We start from the raw sequence: 24,516 nt of genomic DNA on the forward strand, positions 1-24,516 counted from the left end.
CTCATGCTTAAGACCAATTACAAGAAAGTATAGCTCCTTAGACGCTAAACATGAAAAACTGAACTGTGCATGACCAGCTTTGCATAATACTGTACTGTGTACAATTCTGCAAATCAGACTGGTGTGTTTTACTGTTCTGCACAGCACAGCTACTGTTTACTATTAATTTCAGTAAATCAATAAGTAAAGAAGTCAATGATTTCACAAAAATATTGTCACTTTGATGAATGCATTTGTTAAACTACTCTGCTTATAATTGGGTTTTTCAAGTATCTGGGTTGTGTTGCACATTAAAACCTCTCATCATACTTTCATGAATCTGGATATGCTCATTAGAATATTCCAAATTAAATCATCATGCTGAAGTTTTCCCAACAACGATGGTGAGAAATCAGGATATCAGAACTCATGACATTTCTGTCTTTTGAGATGGTCACTGTATCAGATCAGTTGACTGTGGCATTAGAAAAAACATGACGAAAAAACTATAAAACTAAGTCCAGAGCTGCTGCTGCTGCTACTTCCTGTCCTTACACTAAAATATATACTTTGATAAGAAATAAATAAACAAGAACAGGATATTTTAGGATGCGTACAGTGCCTACAATACCTTCTAAATCAAAATTTCCTTTTGAGTGGCCAGAGCTGAGAAATTGTGTGAGGATTGTCTGAGAGAGCCAAGGTTTCATTTCACACTGTGAGGAAAACAAAGCAGCAGAGCGTAAGACCCTGTGGTTCATTACAGCATGGTCCACTCATCATGCAGGAAGTCAGGGAGAACAGTCTCCTCTGAGTTGTTCTGTCTAGCGGCAGCATGTTTGATTTAGCTGATGAGGCCGACACTGTGTATACATATTAATCCTTATTAGTCAGCTGAGGTTTATTATCTCTAACCATATTACACACGTTTACTCTTAAAACGATCACACGTCTGACGTCTGCCATGTTTTATTAAACTGTTCTCTACTTGACATTTACACTATTGCTGTTCCATGAAAAAATAAAGGGGAAAAATAAAATCAAAGACGCATCATCTTCAGATAATAATGCAAATTCACAACGAGGGCTTTTTCTTCGAAGAGCTATCGAAATTCTTTTGATAAAAGAGGCATTCAAGAAGACCAGACAGATAGTTTTATAGCAGTTGGGTGCGAGCTGCAAACTGCTAATCAAAAGATAAGAGCCAGTCCTCACGAGGACATGAACAGGACACTGATTGCTTGCTGACTGGGAAGATAATGGGGGTCAGTGGGACCTGGCTGTAAAACAGTCATAGGAAGCTTTAACCAATAAGGGCTGGAGGAGAGAAAAAAGATCCAGAAGCCACCTGTAAAAATAAGGACTGCAGTTGAAAAGAAAACCCATTTTTCATACAAACAAATTTTCATCACTGTGGCTTCTTATACGCATGAATTGCTATTACAGTGATGAACAGGAAAGCATTAAAAACATGCATATTGCAATACTGCTGGTAAAGGTTTTAGTTTAATCGCATTTTGCTGTAGTCTCAGCGCGTCTCTGTGGATATAAGCATTGGCTAAATGACAAAAACACTATAAATGTAATGTGAATTTTCCCAGAAGGCAGAATGTCAGACTGTAGGAACATGGGCTGTGAACCGACACAGAATGCACAAGTTCCTGTGTGTAAATCAGTGCAACACAACCTTTAGGAGTCCAATGAGGAAAAAACAGAAATATCAGAAAGTTTCCAGTTAACTGACCCTGAAACTTCACATAATTAGAGAAACAGTGTGAGCTTTTAATTATTTAATTATCTAAAACAACATTTTGCCCACATCCAAACTTCATTACCAAAACTATCCAAGGTTATCTCTTTTCTGCATTGTCGTTGCTGTGTTTTCAAAAAATGATTTATAGATATTTTCATGACAGTTTTCTGTTCCACAGAACTGTATACATCTAAAATAACAATAAACAGCAAAAGTACAATCTTAGCAAGTCTCTTTGGCTTTGATGGCTTTCTTTCACTGTTTCTATAACACCCTGTAAGACTGTTGGAATTATAAGATTTTCTGTGATGTGCCTCGGAGGTGTGACTGTAGACATAGACAGCTGGTTATAACTTATGTTTGGCTTGGGATGATAGGCTGGCAGACAGTAATATCAATTGGAGTTTACATTTTATCCATGCTATTCGAACACCTTTTCTGCTTTTGTTTTGGCATATTTTTATTCTGACAGCAATTCAACAAAACAGGATCCTGCAAAACAGAAGCAGCTTGCACAAAAACTGCCACTTGATGATTTTAAGAGCTATTCTAAATGAAAATATTTTAATATGTTAACTGAAATTGGACCTCAGTAATAGAGACTAGAGCTCTCTTGGTGATCATTTAGTAACTACTCATGGTGAGGGACAAATGTGCATTCCCTAACAGAAATGTGTATACTTTATCACTGGTTGAGGAAAGGGGTTCCTCCAGATTTCTTTTTTCAGGACATTGTGTTCTGTGTCCTGATTGGCTGTAGATCATTGTCTATCAATCTCGTGCTGTGTCTCCTGTACAGTACAGAATGCGTCCAGCTTGTCAAATTTACATAAATCTTCGATTGCTAGCAGTATGACTCTGAAGTGCTGTACTGTATGTTTGTAAGTTTCTCCCCAACAAACAACAATGTTGACGAAATGTTTTGCACCATCAAAGGCACCAGCCGGTGCCTTTGGTTTCATTCTATAATGCTGGACTTATTTTTCTACGATGGTTTGAACGTGAGCGTTTAAACAAGAGAGAAAAGTGTGAAAATGTTCATGCCTGTCTGAGAAAAGCATATAAAGTGTGTAGTGAAGGGTTTTAAAACCTTAAAACATCTATAATAATTGTAAAACATAAAGTTGGCTACTTTGCGAATTTCACCTATCGCGGGTTATTTTAGAACGTAATCCCCGCGATAAACGGGGGACCACTGTATAGTGCTTTTCTAATCTTACCTAGCACTCAAGCTACCTAGCACAGGTGAAACTGGTCTCAATGAGGTATATGATGCTGCACCGAAAAGCTCCTGCTTTATACAAACTAGAGATGGACCGATCCGATATTACGTATCGATATCGGTCCGATACTGACCTAAATTACTTGATCGGATATCGGAGAAAAATAAAAAATGTAATTCGATCCATTAAATATCACGAAAGCACCTCACAAAACTTGCAACACGCCGTAACTCACCTCAGAACGTTAGCACGTTGGAGCAGTATGCATCACGTGATAGAGCGCTGTGGCATGCGGGACCTGTCGGTGGTCTGGATAGCATTTGGAGCTTCACTAGCAACCCGGCATTTCATCTCCAACAAAGTTATCCCCGAGAGAAGTAAAGCAAGTGTGTAAGTCCATCTCTGAATGTTTGTTAAGCATTCCTGCTTAACAAACGATATATGGAGCAACTGACTCTTCTTGCTGCTACTTCAATCATGAAACTGCTTAATGATCAGCTGATCGGCTTTTCTGTCGTGAGTCCATCTCTCTTGTTTGTTTTTGGCCCACTTTGCACCAGAAAGAGGAAACCAGCGGCTGAACAACAGCAGCACGTTTAAGCTTGATAAGCTGTTGTTAGAATTTATTTAATATTCATTTTGTACACCAGGAGCTGACGCCGGTCACTGTGCAGGGGCGGATCTAGCAAAGTTTAGCCAGGGGGGCCGATAGGGCATTAACAGCGAAAAGGGGGGCACAAAGACATACTTTTCTTTCTTATTCTCATTTAAAATGTCAAGCTGATGTAACCCACATAAAAATAAAAAGAACTGCACCTATAACTAAATCGGAATTTCAAATTCCAACCGGAGCGTGTCCATGAAGGCATCGTGACGCGTCGTGACGCACGCCACGCCGCGAGTCTGCACGTGCCTGTTGTGACCAATCACATTCGCGAGGCACCGATATATGCCTTCCGGGTTGTCGTCTCGAAAAGACGCGGGGGAGAGGCGTTAGCGGATGGAAGCAACAGGTACGTGGGGCGAGCGCTTTTTGCTGTTTACTATCTTGACTTGTTTTTGAATTAATTGTGGATTGCGTTCAACAGTATTTTGATACCGCCGCGGGTAGATGCGTGGGGGCTCGTATGTGACATCGCACGTAGTGAATGGTGAGTTGAGCCTGAATGTCTGTTTGTATTTGTAACCTGTATCAGTATGCCAGTGCTATCAGCTGATGGGATAGCTAAGGCTGAGGCCTACTACATTACTACTACTCTCACTTTACGTGGCTGTAGTTTTGTTATTTGAGATTGTTATTTATTTTAATTTATTACAATGGTTGGATATGTATTTGTTGTATATTGGTATTTTCTCATGAACTTTATTGTGTACACTGGAACTAAAGCTAGCTTGGGAAATTTAGATGAATTTTGCTAATAGTGGTCCTGTGATTATAGTGCAGGCTAGTGGTGCCCTGGAGAGACCACAGCGACACCACTACCTTGGATGGCGAGCTAGGCCCAACGAGCCAGAACCCCAGCTACAACTTCCTGCGGTCTGGTAGGAGGCTGCTGCGGCCTACACTCTCCCCCCCTGGTTTTCAGTCCCCCAAATCTTACTTTCGAGATCTCAGTCTTGGAATCTCAGTTCTGATCATCACACTTCCAATTTCAACCTGTTACAGACTGTCATACGCGTTGGACTTATATCAATTATGAAATAGCAACTTTATGGACATTGTCTGCCGGGGGTTGGAGGAGGTTGCTGCACCACTGTGCAGCGGATACTTTACAAGCTTGAATTATGTTTTATCTTTTCCTGTCTGCAGATTTGTAAATATTGGTATTTGGTAATTGCACTTTATTTTCACTATAAATAATAACTGTAATCACAATATCTGTGGTTGTATGTTTATTGTACTTCACTCACCTCCTAGAGCCGAATCTGATATCTTCTGAATTAGCCCAACTACTCATAACCAACATAAATTATTTTAGCTTATGTACTTGCTACACTTTTAATAAATAATTATCTGACACCCAAAGTTTTAATTTGATGTAAAATGAATAGAAGTCAATTACTGTATATAGTAACTATTAAGTCTAATTTAAATACCCTAGTAAGCTATAGTACTGTTTCCTTTGGGAAGGTACCATCTGTGCAGTCTGCAATTTTGTTGAAGAAAGATGTTGAATCTATTTAATATTTCTTGAAAAATAATTGATTTCTGTGCATTTTTTTTCACACTGCATCAAATTAAGGTTGATTACGTCGATTAAGCGTCATGAGGTGGAGCGTGAGGGGTGGTTCCCTATTTTTTATTTATTTATTTTTGTTGATGCTGGGAGTTGGAACCCTATTAGTTAGGTTGCTTAATATTTACGCTAAGTACTCTTTAAAATACCAGAATAGGGAGGATGGTGTAGGTTTAAGTTTATTAGATTGATCAGTATTGCTGAACTATGAAATATTTTTTTTTGCATACAGGTATAACAGAATAGCTTTAGTGTAGTTGTTGTTTTAAACTTGAGTATGAACTTATACAAAATGCAGCAAGATATTTAAAAAAAAAACAGTTTTGTTGATTAAAAAACACTATATCGGATTCATATCGGTATCGGCAGATATCCAAATTTATGATATCGGTATCGGACATAAAAAAGTGGTATCGTGCCATCTCTAATACAAACTACTGGTGCTACAGTCACCAGTAGTTTGCAGTTAAGTTGGCATCTTTTATACAAACACTTGCAAGCACTACTGTCAAATGTGTGATGCAAACTGGAATTAGAGAATGTTCACCTTCAAAGTAAAACTTGCAATCTGAATTGTGTTGGCTGTAGTGGTATGACACAACTGTTACTCTGAAGGCCAGTCAAAGTGTGTTTATGTGGCACTCAGTGAATTAAAATGGTGAGTGTTTGCAGACAAGTCAGCGTCTTCCTAACAAACTACAGGGGACCGCAGCAATCCGCTAGTGACAAAAGAGATTTCTGGTGCAGCTCTTTGCAAACAATTTCCCCAGTGAGCAAAATTCCAACCTTCACTCGCTGCCAGTCAGTCAGGATATACACTTACTGCCATAGGCACTGGTCAGACTCTAGGGGTGTGTGACTGAGGCCTTACTTGGATGACTACTGTAGATACCTTATTAAGCTATGTTTAAGTCTGTCCGTTTATAGAGATGAACAGAAAAACAAAAGAGTGAAAGAATGTAAATTCTCATTCATGTCAGGAGCAAAAGTTTAGCTCACTTTTTGTGCTCTGAGATCCTGGTGGATGGATGGGTCAACACAGCGCCAAGTTTTTATTATGGAGCAAACCACTGCTCCTTCCTCTCCTTGCTCTAACAGTAGTTATCGGTAGTTGCTTTCATCACTGCCACTATCACTCCCTATCATTAACCAACTACTCAAAGATGATTGTGCCTGGATTTATCCAAACCTAAACTATAGCAGCTTCAGATAAGAAAATGTTTTTTTCCATTAAAAATAAGAGATTTGTCGCAGTGAAGTAATTTTTCTTTGTCAATTTTAGCGTTCAATTAAAAAGGAATTTAAAAAGCTGTGCTATTACAGATACAGATGTCCTTGATTCATTTAGTGGACTTATTAAATGAGAATTATTTTGCTGATTAAAATTAAAATTAAATGCACAAGCAAAAGACTACATTTTATTAAGTCATGGAATTAAAAACTGAACACGGTAAAGGTAAACAATGAAATAAAAGGTTTTAATGAAAAAGAAATGCAAGTATAAGAGGGAAAATTGTTGTTCCCATTGTCCTCTCTCCCCCTTTTTGCATTTGCATTTTTTCCATCTGATATTTCACGCTTTATAAATTCTACTAGATTTTAATTTTGGGTTAAGTCATGTTTCATACAGACCCACATTAAATTTTAACGTGTTAACGTGTTGAATATGCAGCCTTTGTGTAACAGCAGCATTCATTCCCCGTGAGCTTTTTTTTGTGCATTTCAATCAAAATTCTGGTTTATCACAAATCTTATAACTCTTTAAAAAGCTGTTAAGCCCTTACTGATGTGTCTTTAAGAAGCTGCCGGCTCTGAAATTAGTTTGTGTAATTGCATTCAACAGATGCTAAAATGCCAGTCATCTCTGAGATCTCAAATGCAAACAGAACATGATGTGGCAAGTCTGTCTCGTCTCATAAAACATGATGTGGATTAGTGTAACTAAATCTCATCGTGACAAGTCTTGTCATCTTGCATAAACTGAGGCCACTGTTTATTACAGCAAACATATTTTTAAAGTGTACCAGCTATTAAAGCATGCAAAATAAAATAAAAAAAATCTGACCTATAAAAATTTAATTAGACATTAACTCTAATTTCTTATTTTTGGACTTTGTAATTCTTGTGGTGTAGTGTGCGCCTTTGGGGTTGTTTTCACACAAAGATGAGACAAAAAAAGAAGACAATACAGGCTCCAGTAATTTTCAAGGGAAGGGTTTAAAGTTGTTGCTGAAAAACTGATTGCTTTTTTAAAATGGGAACAGACTCTTTTGAAACACTTCAGTTGGGTTTTAGAGTAAACCACAGCACAGACACTGCACTCCTTAGAGTGATGATTGCCAGTGATGCTGGAAAATATTTATTGAAATGCCTTTAACAATGTTAAAGGCATTTCAATAAATGTCTTTGAAATGTATTATTATTTAGCATTTCTGGTCCACCTTTTTTTTTTTTTTTTTTATTTTTATAAGACTTTTTATTTTCATTTTTTAAATTGAAGACGAACAACAAACAAACAGAAACAAACAATAAAAGACATTTACAGTTATGGGACAGAGTAGGTATCATCAACTAGCCAAAGCTTGACTGGCCATTATGACAAAAAAATAAATAAATAAATAAATAAATAAATAAATAAATAAATAAATAAATAAATAAATAATATATATATATATATATATATATATATATATATATATATATATATATATATATATATATATATATATATATATATATATATATATATATATATATATATATATATATATATTCTCTCAGGAACACACTCTAGTGTCTTTATCTTTCTGGTCCACTTTTAAAGTGATTTTATTCTTATTACAGGATAGGTCTTTTAGTGTAAAACCTGGCAATTCATGGTCATCCTCTATAAAAATGACCCATGGAGTACCTCAGGGGTCTGTCCTTGGACCTTTTTTTGTTCTCTGTACATGTCACCCTTGAGGTATGCCATCTGTAGATATAGTGTGAATTTCCATTTCGGTGCAGATGACATGCAGCTGCACATCTCTTTAAACCCCAATGACATTCATCAACTCAACATATTTTATCCATGATCAAATACTGGATGGCACAGAACCTCCTTTAATAAATATGACTGATGTAATCTTTACGTGAATCTTTATCTAGTGGTCCTGATGGAGCGCAAGCATATACGACAACACATCATGGGTGTTTGTCCATGAATTTTGGCAAATATTTTGTCACTTGCGACAAAGCTCCTTGGCTTGAACAGGCATGTCATCTCTATTGTCTCCTCATTCTTTATGGAACTCAGGAGACTCACCAATATCAGTTCAATTTCTAAAACTCCTTATACACATGTTTGGGTCAAGAAACTACAACAAACTAAACTACAACTTGTCTATAATTTATTTTTAAAAACGCCTCTCTCAGCTGAGGACGAAGGGTGACCAGGCTTTTCTGATAGGACACCCACTCTCTGAGACAACTTCCCTAAGGAGATCAAATTGACACACTCCCGGTCTTCTTAAATGTCTCTTAAAGACATGTTTTTAGAAGTGGGCTTTCTCGCTGCTTCCACTTTGAGCTAATTTTATATCATCTATTCATCTGTCCATCCGTTCACCCATCCATTTTCTTCCACTTATCCACTTTTGCTGTTTTCATTTAGAATTAAATTTTTGTGTTTTAATTGTCTTGTGCTGTAAGGTTTCCCTCTATGTATAAATTTCTTCTTAAATGTTTTGTTACATTTAGCTTGTATTGTTTATTAATTTATTTATTTATATTACTGTGGCAACACGAATCAGAAAATATGACTTGCTCTAAATTCGGCACAGCTAGTCAATACTCTGGATACAAGATACACAGCATTGAGCAGGAGACTGAGACAATATTGTTTCCAACTCAGTGACCAATCCAAGAATACTGAGGAAGAAAAAAAGTCTTTTAATAGAATAAATGCAGCGAGTGATTAGATTCCTTTAATTGAATGTAATATTGTTGTTAGCAACACTGCATTGACTATTTAACTGAATAGATTATATCATGCATTGTACTACATTAAATCTACTCTGAATAGACTTGAAGAAAAAAAGCCAGGCTGACATAATGCTGATGTTCTTACTGGGAGTTTACAAATCCCTTAAAATGCTGAAAACAAACAAACAAACAAACTTTTGATGATGATTATTAAGTATGTAAGTGGTCACAGTGATACATGTGAAAATCAAAGTTAGACAACTCACTGGATTTCCATAACAAATAAAATATTAAAAGCACATGAGAAGCTATTTCAAACTACACTTACTTCATACTTTTGACTAAAAAGTACTTTACAGGTTAATCTGAAACTACCATGAATTATATAATACTAATATTTAATATTTGATCTGATGAGCAATGAGTAACGTTGCAACTAGTAAACAATTAGCAAAGTGTTTATGTTTAAACCCCTTAGTGTGTAGATTTTAAATGAAAAATGAGTTTAACTGAATGTTATGACACCCTGCAGCAACATAAACAGAAAGAACTCATATTCAGATGAGACTGATGCTGAAAGCTGATGTCATGATCAACACATATTTATACTAAAATGTACCACCATAGGAAAAAGGCGTGCACATTGAGTCTTACCTTCGTAAAACCGCGTGCCTGCTTGAGCAAATCCTCTCTCCGTCTTTCTGCCTGCCTCACATGGAAGGTGTTGCTTTGACTCTGGATGACGAACACTATCTCCCGCAGGTCTGGAGGAACACAAAGGACAAAAATGTGTGACAGCTCACATACTGTGAAAAAGGATCATGGCAATCGATGACCTTCTGCAAGCAAGGCAAGATAAGAGCCACAGCCTGAATAACAGAGGTGACTTTTGCTAATATCCATTACTGGCCTGGTGATAATAACCAGGACATCAAGAGCTTAATTGGCTTGGGGAGAGAGTATGTAAATGTCACATCCCAGACTGTTTTAGTTAATAAAAGATTAGCAGTCAGAAGTCTTTCTCTGAGGTGCTGTAACACCCAAAGGTTGACACAGCCCAGCTGTTCATTTCTAGCTGGCTTACACAACTGCAAAATCAGTAGAAATAAGTATTGTTCCAGCAATGTTAAGGCCAAGGTTAGGAGAAAGTGACTAGCTCAACAATGTCCGTTTGAAATCTGCTAATAGAAGCTATAGAATAGAATGCTGACCAGTGGAACTCTGGTAGATGTTAACTTATATATTATGCTTTGTATGTTGTTCAGTATATTTCTATGCAAAACAAGAGGAATTTCAATACACAGCAGTATATTCACAGTTTAAACCAGGGGCGATTCTAGGATCAGAGCTTTGGGGGTGCTGAGCACCAGGAGAGCTGCCCAGCCAGGCAAGATAAACTTTACTTGTCACAGAGACCTCGTCTCTGTCAGTCCCTGCATCCCTAAATGTCTCCAGTTGTCCTGAGTTTTCTCTGACTGTCTCCTTGGTGCATTTAAACCCCTGTTCCTCCCTGTTCTCGTTGTCTGTTGTCTGCATCTCCGTTATCAGTCATCATAATTTTACCATCTCTGTGAAAGTCTGCAAATTTCTTTATCAAATCATAAGATTCTTAAATTCATCAAGTCTCTCTGTGCCTGGGTCCTCGTCACAAAACAGGAGATCACTGTTTTGTACATTTTAACACAATTTAATGAGCATATGTTTCAGCCAGTACCTTTTGATTAGCCTTGTCTCGTGGTTTCTTGCCCTGTGGTAATCTTTATTCTGTTTTCACTGAGATATTTGAATGCTAACCAATAAATCAATATTCAATTCTAAAAATAAAAAAAATTTATCCCCACATTTGTGAAAGAAAAGCAAAACACTTTTTTGAAAAGTCTGTAACAAAACCATCAAATCTGATAAAGGTTATTTAAATGCTGCCAAAGAAGAATGGATTGGAATAAAAAAAATAAATAATACATATCCTAACCTTAATTACTGGGGGAGAATAATGAATGATGCTCATAGTGAGTAAAAAGTAAACTGAATACATTTTTTGGACAGAGATTCACTTTTAAAGTATATGTATAATACAGATACATAAAAATACACTCCAAAAATAGAAGAGTCCTTTAAATGTACAAATGTACAAAATATTAATTAAAAAAATTATAAAAATGGAGGCAACTGTGCCTATGGTACAATGTATGAAAAGATCTTTACTGCAGATACTAATATGGCTCTGCAGATTTTTTATTTTATTTTAATCTATGTCACCTTCACCTTCAGCAAATCTATCACTGAGTCCATGTGAGTAAATTGGTGACACACCTGTGGATGCATATAAGGCAAAACACAGAGCCTGTTTCTGTGAAATGGGAAAATCAAGAGATATCAACCAAAACACCAGGAAAAGAATTGTGGAGCTCCATAAGTGTGGCTCAATTTTGAATACAATTTGGTGCCATTTACAATTAAGAAATACAGATAGTTTCTCTCTTTACTCTTAAAGTTAACAAATATGTTTTTTTATATTTATCAACCTAAAAAAAATAAACATTTAGTCTGATTTGATGTTACAATTAAAAAAGTGTTTGTGTTTTTATCTGAAGAGTATGTAAATATCTGGTTTCAACTATTATTTGATGATGTTGGTGTTTGGTTTGATTGTCAGCACAAAGAGGGAGAGAGAGGAACAGAGAGAGAGAGAGGAACAGAGAGAGAGAGAGAGGAACAGAGAGGGAGAGAGAGGAACAGAGAGAGAGAGAGGAACAGAGAGAGAGAGAGGAACAGAGAGAGAGAGAGAGGAACAGAGAGGGAGAGAGAGGAACAGAGAGAGAGAGAGGAACAGAGAGAGAGAGAGAGGAACAGAGAGGGAGAGAGAGGAACAGAGAGAGAGAGAGGAACAGAGAGAGAGAGAGGAACAGAGAGAGAGAGAGGAACAGAGAGAGAGAGAGAGGAACAGAGAGAGAGAGAGAGAGGAACAGAGAGGGAGAGAGAGGAACAGAGAGGGAGAGAGAGGAACAGAGGGAGAGAGAGGAACAGAGAGGGAGAGAGAGGAACAGAGAGGGAGAGAGAGGAACAGAGAGAGAGAGAGAGGAACAGAGAGGGAGAGAGAGGAACAGAGAGAGAGAGAGGAACAGAGAGAGAGAGAGGAACAGAGAGAGAGAGAGGAACAGAGAGAGAGAGAGAGAGGAACAGAGAGAGAGAGAGGAACAGAGAGAGAGAGAGGAACAGAGAGAGAGAGAGGAACAGAGAGAGAGAGAGAGGAACAGAGAGAGAGAGAGAGAGGAACAGAGAGAGAGAGAGAGGAACAGAGAGGGAGAGAGAGGAACAGAGAGAGAGAGAGGAACAGAGAGAGAGAGAGGAACAGAGAGAGAGAGAGGAACAGAGAGAGAGAGAGAGAGGAACAGAGAGAGAGAGAGGAACAGAGAGAGAGAGAGGAACAGAGAGAGAGAGAGAGAGGAACAGAGAGAGAGAGAGGAACAGAGAGAGAGAGAGGAACAGAGAGAGAGAGAGGAACAGAGAGAGAGAGAGGAACAGAGAGAGAGAGAGAGAGGAACAGAGAGAGAGAGAGGAACAGAGAGAGAGAGAGGAACAGAGAGAGAGAGAGGAACAGAGAGAGAGAGAGGAACAGAGAGAGAGAGAGAGAGGAACAGAGAGAGAGAGAGGAACAGAGAGAGAGAGAGGAACAGAGAGAGAGAGAGGAACAGAGAGAGAGAGAGAGGAACAGAGAGAGAGAGAGAGAGGAACAGAGAGGGAGAGAGAGGAACAGAGAGGGAGAGAGAGGAACAGAGGGAGAGAGAGGAACAGAGAGGGAGAGAGAGGAACAGAGAGGGAGAGAGAGGAACAGAGAGAGAGAGAGAGAGGAACAGAGAGGGAGAGAGAGGAACAGAGAGAGAGAGAGGAACAGAGAGGGAGAGAGAGGAACAGAGGGAGAGAGAGGAACAGAGAGGGAGAGAGAGGAACAGAGAGGGAGAGAGAGGAACAGAGAGGGAGAGAGAGGAACAGAGAGAGAGAGAGAGAGGAACAGAGAGGGAGAGAGAGGAACAGAGAGAGAGAGAGGAACAGAGAGGGAGAGAGAGGAACAGAGAGGGAGAGAGAGGAACAGAGAGGGAGAGAGAGGAACAGAGAGGGAGAGAGAGGAACAGAGAGGGAGAGAGAGGAACAGAGAGAGAGAGAGAGGAACAGAGAGGGAGAGAGAGGAACAGAGAGAGAGAGAGGAACAGAGAGGGAGAGAGAGGAACAGAGAGAGAGAGAGAGGAACAGAGAGAGAGAGAGAGGAACAGAGAGAGAGAGCGAGAGGAACAGAGAGAGAGAGAGAGAGAGAGAGGAACAGAGAGAGAGAGAGAGAGAGAGAGGAACAGAGAGGGAGAGAGAGAGAGGAACAGAGAGAGAGAGAGGAACAGAGAGGGAGAGAGAGGAACAGAGAGGGAGAGAGAGAGGAACAGAGAGGGAGAGAGAGAGAGGAACAGAGAGGGAGAGAGAGGAACAGAGAGAGAGAGAGGAACAGAGAGAGAGAGAGAGGAACAGAGAGGGAGAGAGAGGAACAGAGAGGGAGAGAGAGGAACAGAGAGAGAGAGAGAGGAACAGAGAGGGAGAGAGGAACAGAGAGGGAGAGAGAGGAACAGAGAGGGAGAGAGAGGAACAGAGAGGGAGAGAGAGAGGAACAGAGAGGGAGAGAGAGAGAGAGGAACAGAGAGGGAGAGAGAGAGAGGAACAGAGAGAGAGAGAGGAACAGAGAGGGAGAGAGAGGAACAGAGAGGGAGAGAGAGAGGAACAGAGAGGGAGAGAGAGAGAGGAACAGAGAGGGAGAGAGAGGAACAGAGAGGGAGAGAGAGAGGAACAGAGAGAGAGAGAGAGGAACAGAGAGAGAGAGAGAGGAACAGAGAGAGAGAGCGAGAGGAACAGAGAGAGAGAGAGAGAGAGAGAGGAACAGAGAGAGAGAGAGAGAGAGGAACAGAGAGGGAGAGAGAGAGAGGAACAGAGAGAGAGAGAGGAACAGAGAGGGAGAGAGAGGAACAGAGAGGGAGAGAGAGAGGAACAGAGAGGGAGAGAGAGAGAGGAACAGAGAGGGAGAGAGAGGAACAGAGAGGGAGAGAGAGAGGAACAGAGAGGGAGAGAGAGAGGAACAGAGAGGGAGAGAGAGAGGAACAGAGAGGGAGAGAGAGGAACAGAGAGGGAGAGAGAGAGGAACAGAGAGGGAGAGAGAGGAACAGAGAGGGAGAGAGAGAGGAACAGAGAGGGAGAGAGAGGAACAGAGAGGGAGAGAGAGAGGAACAGAGAGGGAGAGAGAGGAACAGAGAGAGAGAGAGAGAGAGGAACAGAGAGGGAGAGAGAGAGGAACAGAGAGGGAGATGGAGAATGAGGACAGAACAGAGGTGGAACAAGAGCAGGTGAGACACACATGTTAGTCAAATGGTTGTTTACCAAAAGTATCACCGTATCATAGGTCCTCATGTATCTCATACCTAGTGTTTCTTTTTAGGTTTGTTATTTTTCAAATTCTACATTTATTAAGTTCTGCAGGCTTGTTTGCACAACAAGGCTAAATAATTATATGAACTTTTCTCAATCTAAATAGTGGACTTTGGTAGAATTAAAAAACAAGTGTAGTGCAGGTCTATGATGATTTTTAGTGCTACTATCATCTAGTTCTGATTCTGTCTTGGTTAAGTTCTAAGTAGTCCTGATTTTGAACTGTTGTAGTCCTGTTTTAATTCTGGATCAGTTCTGGGTCTGGTTGAATTGGGTGTTAGTCCGCATGTCTTGATAAAGCCCCAACTTTGTTCTGCCTCGCTGCTTAATTAAAAAGCTAGTTTAAGGTGTCCTGCATATGTGATATATATATTTTTCCCTATATGAAGTCATTCTTTTTTGAACAAAACTCAAAACAGAGCCTATTAATCTTTCAGTCATTTCAACCCCCCCTTCCCCAAATCCCACATGCATACTATCCTTTAGGGCTAAGCCCCGGGTGTGTCAAATGTCTGCCTCCGCCTCTGATGCTGACAACATCTTTAGATTCTACCTTTGTCGTCGACCCAGCTAGCTGCCGTTCCTCTTCATTTGAAATCTATTTACAGGCTAGTAATAGTGACACAGCTCAGTGAAGAATGACATTGGCTACACAAAAAAGTCCATATAAACCCTGTGGCTCTCACGACCACTACAATCAAACTGAGACCAAAGGACCAGAGGCAGGGAATAAAAAAAAAAAAAAACAACTAAAAAAAAACTGTCATTTTATCCAGCTCTGTACAATTACAGCTGACAACTCTTAAATCCTGTAAGCTGTCCATCACATCAAATAGAGTCTGCAGCACCTGGCTGGAATGACTGTTACAACTGAAAATCTTCTCAAGGATTTAAAGCTCAGAGGTAGGTGAAGTAAGAAGGAGAAACTGGGGAGGTGTAAGAGTTATGGCCGGCACCTCAGAAACTTTGGACGTGCAGGGTTCTTGTGTACACGTTTACTTATTATGAGCTCAAACAAACAACACAGTCTGTGCCAAATAATTCTAACGTGCTTTATCTGTGTCCATTAGTTACTTATTTAAACAGAATACAGTCATAGAGAATACACTGCGTCTTGAATTCTAATTACCAGCAGGAATTCTCCAACAATGCTTTCCCAGATTTGTGAGAAAGTGTATTTTTTTTAGTCTTTCAAAACAAATAAGTAGCAGTCACCACTGACAGGTCTACAGTCTTCCCTTCGGAACAGTTGTGCGAGGAAAAAAGGGGAATGGCGAGTGCTGACATTGGCAGGATTAGATGGATTGCCTCCACCTCAATTACACTACTTGAACCTATTCCCATACTGAGTTTGGATATTAGCATCGGGGTCAGGGACAGACACTATGTCAGAGTACAGTATCTGTGTCAAATCTTTTTAATTAAGTGTCGGTGGGTGTGTCGCTGCTTTGCTCAGCTCATAACAAAGATCCCATTCATCCTGGAGCCCTAGTAATGGGGGAGATTACTTGCTAAATCTCAGCATGTCCATCTCCCAACAGATCTAACCTCCACTGAGCTGAGCTTACATAGTGAATACCCCTACACCACCTCTAAATGTCCTTCTGCTGAGTTCGCTAAATGAATGTGCGTGTACGTGCGTGCGCATATGGTTTCACATAAAGCAGTGCATTTTAAAGCCCCAAGTGAGGTACCAGTCTCTTGATACTGCACAGTACAGCAATAATACCAGCTGCAGGAGACTAACAGCAAAATCAGATAAGCAGTTTGCCAATCCCTCATTGTGTAGATAACACGTACCCTACGTCAAAGCAAAGGAGAATGAGGGGTAAAAAAAGAAACTAATTAAAACAGAATTCACTGCTCTCGAGTCCACACTAATGGGTTTCGATTAATCATCAAACAATGGAGAGAAAAGGGGAAGAGGAAAAATCCTGTTATAGTACCCCTCTTCCTTCGTCTCTTTTTTTCTCTGTCCTTCTCCTTTCAGGTAAAAATCACCTTTGTATACACTCTCGATACAATCGATACATCTACCTTTACGTAATTATAGGACCGAGATTTAAAACAATGCCTTCGGCGCTAGCACTTTTCACTGTGGAGGCAAGATTATACAGGGATGCCTCTAGGCTTAGATCTATATAGATTTAACTTGAGAAAAAGTTACGTGTTTTGTAAACGCACTGTGTGTGGTTTGTGTTTGGAGGTTTGCGGCTAGGTTGAGGTTGCTGGTGTGATCGCTCACATGTACGATTTCTAATTGATTGCTATATTGTTGCTGGGTAATTGTGCCAAGAGAGTCGAAGTGCTGGAGATGGTTGTTAGTTGTTGTGCTATCTGACAAATGGGAGGTATTTTTAGGCCCTATTACAGCGGGAATGTCTGACTGTTTCAAGGACAAAAAGAAAAAAAAAAGAAGCTCGGCATGATTTTCTTACTCTTCACAGCGTCCTGCAAAGTTAAAAAAGCATCCAAGTAGCCCAGTTTTCCTCTTTCCTTTCCTTCACATGTAATGCAGTTTTGCACTATTTAAATTAAGTACCAAGCCTGCTTTTTCTTTAACAGTTTCTAGTGTATTTAGATAGGATGTCAGATGTTTTCTTGGGTGTTTTTGGTCATGGTCATAGCTTTCAGAGTAACTACGCAAGTTTGACAAGTTGCATTTAATGGTTGTTTGGATGTGCTGCTTTCACAGCTGTCACAGAAAAAGTGCTATTAATCTTAGCAGTAGTAGCTGTATTAATAGCAGAATTGCCAGAGGTGAAAGTATGCAATCAATTCATCTATTTAATAACAGGCCCAAGATGTGACGTTGCACCCTGGTGCAAAACACACAACACAGTGCTTTTTTCTGCAGTTAAATTAAATTATCAAAGGATCCCTCTTGGCTGAAAATAATATGCCTTGAATGAAAGAGATTGAAGGTTCCTGAGGAGATGAAGCCAATGCCCTAGTCCCCTCGGTGCAGATGATTTTATTTTGCCAGGTCGATGGAACTAGAAAGCAGTATTCGTTTATCTCCCCTCGTTCAGCATTCCACAGAGGCAACTCCATAGAAAAAAAAAAAAAAGGACTGTATCAGCCTTGAAATATATTGGATGAAATGAAACACTGGAGAATTCTGCCTCCTCCTCTCTCTCTGATCTGATGCTTTTCTCAATTCATGAAACCACTCTTTAAAGGCCATCACCATCTGATCTGTGGAAAACTCCACAGGGAGGCTTTGAGTCTCGTGTGTACTCACAGCTTCAGCATCTCTGCGCATAAGAGGGTATGATCAGGCTGATTAAAGAATCAAGGCTGAAGTGTTTGTATTTCTAGGTATGCACACGGAAAGGAGGGCATACAGCGAGAGAGAGATACACGGCTGTATATAGATTGTGTTCTTCTAGTGGCCTGGCCGTGCTGTGTTGTCGCCTCACTGACACAAATCAATAGTGACACTTCCTTAGAGCAGGATTGCAGATGTTGCCAAGTGGCAGCGGAGCTGAGAGCCCACTGACCTCTAGGCTCTCCTGCAGCTCTGTCATTTCCATCAGTGTCACAGAGCAGGTGTGTGTAGTCAGTGGAACTGTCACAGAAACATTTCATCTCAGCCCCGAGTATTTCCATCTCCGCAGTCAAATAAACACACGTTCGAGGCAAGGGGCAGCAAACATATAGAAATATGCTTGTATGTTTGGGAGAAGATGGAAATCAGATCCATAGTGCAATTTCAATGACAAAAGTCGGCTAAGATCTAGAGGGATGGGCTTCTGTGGAGGGGGCCATTAGGCTGTTGTGGGAACAATACCACTGCCATGACAGATTCAGAGCCCTTCATTGCCAGCACATAGTGAGAGATGACAGAGGATGTCAATAGCTCATTTCCATACTCAGCAGGCCAAACCCCCCATCCAGCAGCTGATTGTGCTGCTGTAAAACCTGCTACACTCCAGTGACTCACATCATTGGACTCCCCGAGACAAGATGGCCCAGAATCATCTATCTCCCAAAAAATCCCCTCCATCTTTCCCTTCCTCGTGTCCAAAACGCAAGAGACAAAATTCAATCGAGCAAACTGTGTTGCAGTTTTCTGTCCACACTAACCATGACCACCAATACCAACCAGGTCCAGGATTTATTATTCAAAATGAATACACCCTCTTTTTTTTTTTTTTTTCGGTTGAGTTTTAGGAATAAAAATTATTTACCTTCTTGAAAGATGATAATCTAGTGTGGCAAAGGCCCCTGCTGTAAGTAAAAATGATTTTCTATCACCCATCTTCCTCTATTAATACATACTTTTAATTAGCCTGCACAAGATCAATAGAGAGCATGGTGTATTTAACTTTTAGCTTACTGCTGAAAAGGTCAGCATCATAAATATCTCTCAATAAAACACAGGGAGGAAAATGCCAAAGTGGGGAACAACAGAAAGGGAGCGGAATGAGGAAGAAAGCCAGCAGACAACGATAGGGAGTCACTTGCATTGAAAAACAACAACAACAACAAAAGACTGGAAAGGAAAGACTGTGCATGAAGTAGAAGCAAGATGGGAAAGCCAAGAAAGGAAACAAGCAATCTTTTATAAACATTCTCTTCAAGTAGTAACACAGAAACACACAGAAATTACAACATGTAAAAGGACAGGCTGAAAAAAGCTGCATCCAACCTGTGATAATCACACTCATTAGAGGTTCTCTGGAGTTCCTGACTCCATGGATAACTCTGCTAAAGACTAATGAGTGCTGAATGCAAACCTTAAACCTCACTTAGAATCAATAATTCAGGAAGCTCAGGCAATTAACGCTTAACAGATTCCAGGTTTTGCTTATGAATCCCATTCGTTACCCATTAAAGTACCGAATGAGTCGAGGATGGATTTGATATCACTTTAAAACATTTTTTTTTCTAATTTCTGTAAAGCTGAATTTTTGGGAATATGTTTGCTTTCATATCTTATTTGGCAATATATGCCACGACTGATTGCATTTCTCAGGATGGTTGCCTGCTTTTTAAATTACTTTTTAAATTAAATGAAATAAAGCCATCAGCTATGTTCAGGTGTTTGAGCGGGTTTTCCACTAATCACATGGCTAGAGATTTAATCCCTGGCTTCTCCACAAGTGTCCTTGGGCAAAATACTAAACAGGATGCTCCCGGTGGCTGGTGAGCACCTTGCATGACAACTGCACCTCCATTGTAAATATGTGGAAAAAGTGAACGAGACACAAAGCAGCAACGCAAAGGAGTTTGAGAACTTCTAAGAAGACCTATAAGTGCAAGCCATTTACCACTTGAATAAAGGAAAGACACAGACACAATAGAGCATTGTCACAAGCAAGCAGCAAAGCACTGTTTGTAGGGAGGGGAAAAAAAAAAAGGAAAATAAGAAATACTAGTTAGAAAAAGGAGTTCAGTCAACATCTTGTGAACATTGATATGCATTCTATCTTCTCGCGTGTCCTCTTGGCCTGGAGAGGCTGAGCCACTGAATAAATATAATATAGCCGCATACGGGACAGTAACACAGCTTTCCTAGGATTAACGACTGCTATAGTGATAATTGGATTTAAATTCTGGCATTTAGGTTTTGTTCTGAAAAAGGAGATGTAGAATAGAGTTAGTATATAACCTCAACTATATAACAGTATACATTTAGATCCAGATTTAAAACACAGCTTTGGGCAATACACCTTGGATCTGCCCAATGCTGGTACATTCCCTGAAAAACAATTTAAGGTTATTTATTTATTATATCAACTTTCTAGTACATCGATTTAACATTTTAATAAACATTTTGAAAATGAAAGAAATATACTAGAAAAAAAGACCACACACAGATACTGGTGATGACCCAAATAAACAGCAAAGGTACCATTAGACTATATTAATGTAATTAATGATGTCTGTATTAAGGTTTCCATTCTATTCTTATAATATGCTGCTAATTAATGTGTCCCTAATAGAAGGGGAAAAAAGACAAAAGTTCAAATGAAAAGTTTTATGACTTCTTATGAAGTCAGTAATTAACCTCACACATCTCCACTGATGCTTTTAAAATTAGCCTAATAGTAAAGTAAGTAATGGATTACTATGGTTTAAGTGGTGACCTGGATAGATTTTAGTCAAAAACTGCCTCATTTAGCCATGTATGTAAGTTATAAACACTGCGTTGGATCTACCTAATAAAAATAATTGGAATTGGCAGAAAAGTTATTCTTGTTTAGATGTTTTACCTCCTGATACAGTATTTCTAAATGGCACAAACAATGCACGTGAACTTCTTTTGAAGTTGTTTTAATAGGAGATAGTTTTCTGTTTTTCTTACATGTATTGCTATTCATAACTCGGACTTCTCTGCTGTGCCAGTATGCATATAAAACACACGTTTTATCCATTTGATCTTTTCCTCTTTGGACTAGCAGTGTGATAGTGAAATGAAATGACTGAACTGATTAAGCTAGACAGATAAAGGCCTTACAAGCTTTGGATTGTTTAATTGTTTTTGTCATGCTGAACAATAAATTTTTTTTTTTTTTTACTTCAATACAAACTGATCAAGAGAGAAAAAATAAGATGAGAGACACAAACCTATTGTAATGTAATACAATAGTCTCATTTCGAAATTTGCTCACTTTTATCAACAAGTTGAAGACACGTCCTCCTGCCGGGATAGATTTATGATGGTACTTTGGAGCTTCAATGAAAGACCAAACAAAACCTTGGAAATTAATGTGCAGAACACATTTAACCGAGTAAAATGAAAAAAAAAAATCAGATTCCATTCGGTGATAGCGCAGTGGGAGAGACTTGCAGCCCTGGAAACTGATGGGGAACATGCACATCTAAGCATCTATCTGTATTTGAACAGTTCTATACCCAGTGCATTTAGGTAGGTCACACTCTCAACAATTTAGTTATCTGTTGTTAAGATGTAGCATGCTGCATTTTTAAAGCACTACTTATTGCACAATATGGCCGGTGGGCTCACACTGTTTTTTTAGTTTTTGTTCCATCTATGAATATCTGTAGCATGTACATACTGCACATAATGCATTTACTTTATTTAAAGTCTGCACCCTGTACTCCCTCTGAAGAAAGATTGCTAAATGAATGACTTCTAATACCCATCAAATGTTACTGGGGCTTTTAAAATAAACAATCCAGTCAGACCTCCTGAAGTTTGCTGTATTGTTAAAACAAAAGGGAGTCTGGCTCTCCGTGATTCATCTTTTACATTCCTGCCCACAAACAACATTCTCTGCAGGCGAGCGTAGCTTTTCTGGTGTGACAAAGGGAATTACTATGGCAGTGCCAGATAGTGTAGCTCCATTTTTCAGATCGCTGTCTGTTTGTATTTCCTTTCTGTGCCGAGGTGCCAAATGAGAGCATTACGAAGTTGCTTTTGTGTGCTTTTGCGTCTGTGGTGACCCAGTTGAATGAACAGGCAGAGGTCCAGAAAGCGGGCTCCAAACTCCTCTGCAGTCTCCCGAAAATCACTCTCAGATGGTGATTGTGCGAGTCCACTGAAGCGTGAAAAGCATGCATGAGATCTTTTTATTTGCTCTACTTATGAAATTCCTGGTTGCTGTCAAGTCGTTGAAGAAAGATGGGACTTTATTTATGAAGTCTGCGAAACTCTCAAGATTAAATTTTCAAGGTACGCATAAGCAAAACCCATTTTACTATTTTGATTTTGCAGTACTTGCCATTTAAGTTTCACACTGTCCAATATTACTCAGTTCAGGTTTTATTATTCATGATTTTATCAAGCAATAATGTCAATTCAATTCTTTCATCATACAGCGCTCTTTAAAATTGAACTATATTAAGCAATAGTTCATCCCTTTGGATGTCATCTGGAATTACGGGTTAGTTCTACTGAGTTAGTCTGATCTGAATTATCAAATACAGTAACATCAAACTACTGTAAATCAAATTGAATACAAGAACTCCACTATCAAAGACAGCAATACCTGTATTTATAATCAAGTACATACAAATATGAATACTTCTAGGAATGTATGGATGTTTATCATACTCCATTTGCCTATAAAATGAAATGTAGGTCAATTAATTGTTTACAATCTCTATTTTTATTAGTAAAGGAAAAAATTGTGCTTAGACTAAATATGATAACTATTTAGTCTTGTTCCATTACATGGTGCTGTACTATTGCTATCTGGTAGTTAAAAAAGCCAGTGTTCTCATTGCTATGATATCATACCATGCAAAAAAAATGGTAGAGACACAAATAACTTTTACTGTGGTAAAGCACACAGTAAACCAATGCAACAACCTTTTTATTATCTTGTTATTATAATTATAGTGTACATTATTGCAGAGAATGTTCATCAGAGCATGACCTTCAGTGTCTGGGGCTGTTTGGAGTCAAATGTGAAGCCGCCAGCATGAGATGCCCGATTGCTGTATTGGGTTAGGGAAGGGTTGTTTCCCTAAAGAAGTTTTACTATACTGTTCAAAAGTAATGGTATATGGCAGCGTGACCTGGAGAGAAAGCTTGCTGTGGCTTCAGCAGCAATGCAGGTATTGTACACGTTAGCAGAAAGGATAAGCTTTTAATCTTTTAGTTGATCTACACTCACCAATTAACATGTAGCAACTATATTGACATAATAGCATCATGCAACAGTTGCTACAGATTTCCTGGCTTCACATCCATGATGTGAGCCTTCCATTTCACCATATCCCAAAGTTGCTCTGTTATACTGGGATCTGGTGACTGTGGAGGCCATTTGAGTACACTGTAATGTTCAAGAAACTAGTTTGAGATGATCTGAGTTTTGTGACACGGTACCGTAACCTTCTGGAAACAGCCATCAGAAGATGGACACACTGTGCTCATACAGAACTGAGCATGGTCAGTAAAAATAGGCTCAAGTGTTTAATCGATGTCTGGTTTATGCTTGGTTTGATATTCAGCAAGTTTTTCACCATGTCTGCATGGCAAATATAGACAAATAGGTCACCTTGAGATTGACTGATTAGATATTTGTTCTATTGAGCAGTTGAAAAGATATACCTAACAAAGTGCCCAGTGAGTGTATGTTCCAGTCCTAACCTGCTCTCACGAGCTCTAGGTAGTTTTTGAAAGAGTGAGATCAAGCAGACAAAATTTGTGATAGCTGTGCTAAGGCTTAGAGATAGGGTGAGGAGCTTGTAGATGCAGATGGAGCTCAGAGTAAATCTGTTGCATGACCCAGACTTCACTGGATTTTATACATCTCATCTCACCCCAATGTTCCTAGGAAGTAGGATGTCTGAAACCCCCTGTATAGCCTCTACACCCAGGACCCAGCCAGAGATAAGTGGTAGAAAACAAATGGAACAATGGGGTGTAATGAATGGATGAAAAAAAAAAAAACCATCAGGCTAAAAGTAATTAAGTTATAATTCTCAGTTGTGGCTATAAGATTGAAACTATATTTGTTGACATATTGTCAACTAGTAAAATGACCTTTTGGGTCCAAAATAAGTTCCAGTCAGATCTAGAACTAAATCATTTGTATTTTTTAATTAAACATTTGAAATTACTGTAAGTGGTACACATAGTATATGTTGACTAATTTTCTTTGTGTCCTTAGCTGTATCTACAGCAGATAAGGACATACTGTTTAAGCATATGCTCCCTTGTCTGAGCACTGCAAGTACAGGATAATGTGATTCAGGTTTTCAGTTTCCCTCCTAAACACGAATTTGTTATTTTCCAGTTTCCTTCTGCTTTTAAGTGTTTTATTAGCAAACCACACACACACACACACACAGAATATTAAAAATTATACACGCTCCACAAACACACAAGTTTTTTTCCACTTTCTATTTTTTACTACTAATTAGGAATAAAAGACTTACCCAGCTGATTGTTGTGAATGACGTGCAAATCATCCTGGCT

The 24,516-nt window shown here is 39.2% G+C and overlaps 1 protein-coding gene across 1 annotated transcript in view; it reads right to left on the minus strand.

Moving 5' to 3' along the window:
- The window catches only part of b3glcta (beta 3-glucosyltransferase a), an 82,703-nt gene that overhangs the window by 25,113 nt on the left and 33,074 nt on the right, over nt 1-24,516 (minus strand). Inside the window, exons 3-4 of the mRNA XM_026191752.2 lie at nt 24,477-24,516; nt 9,813-9,922 (exon numbers count right to left, since the gene is read on the minus strand). Coding sequence (XP_026047537.2) covers nt 9,813-9,922; nt 24,477-24,516 — 150 coding nt within the window. The remainder of the gene's footprint in view (nt 1-9,812; nt 9,923-24,476) is intronic.

Source organism: Astatotilapia calliptera, chromosome 14, assembly GCF_964374335.1.
Source record: "Astatotilapia calliptera chromosome 14, fAstCal68.1, whole genome shotgun sequence".
Classification (NCBI taxonomy): domain Eukaryota; kingdom Metazoa; phylum Chordata; class Actinopteri; order Cichliformes; family Cichlidae; genus Astatotilapia; species Astatotilapia calliptera.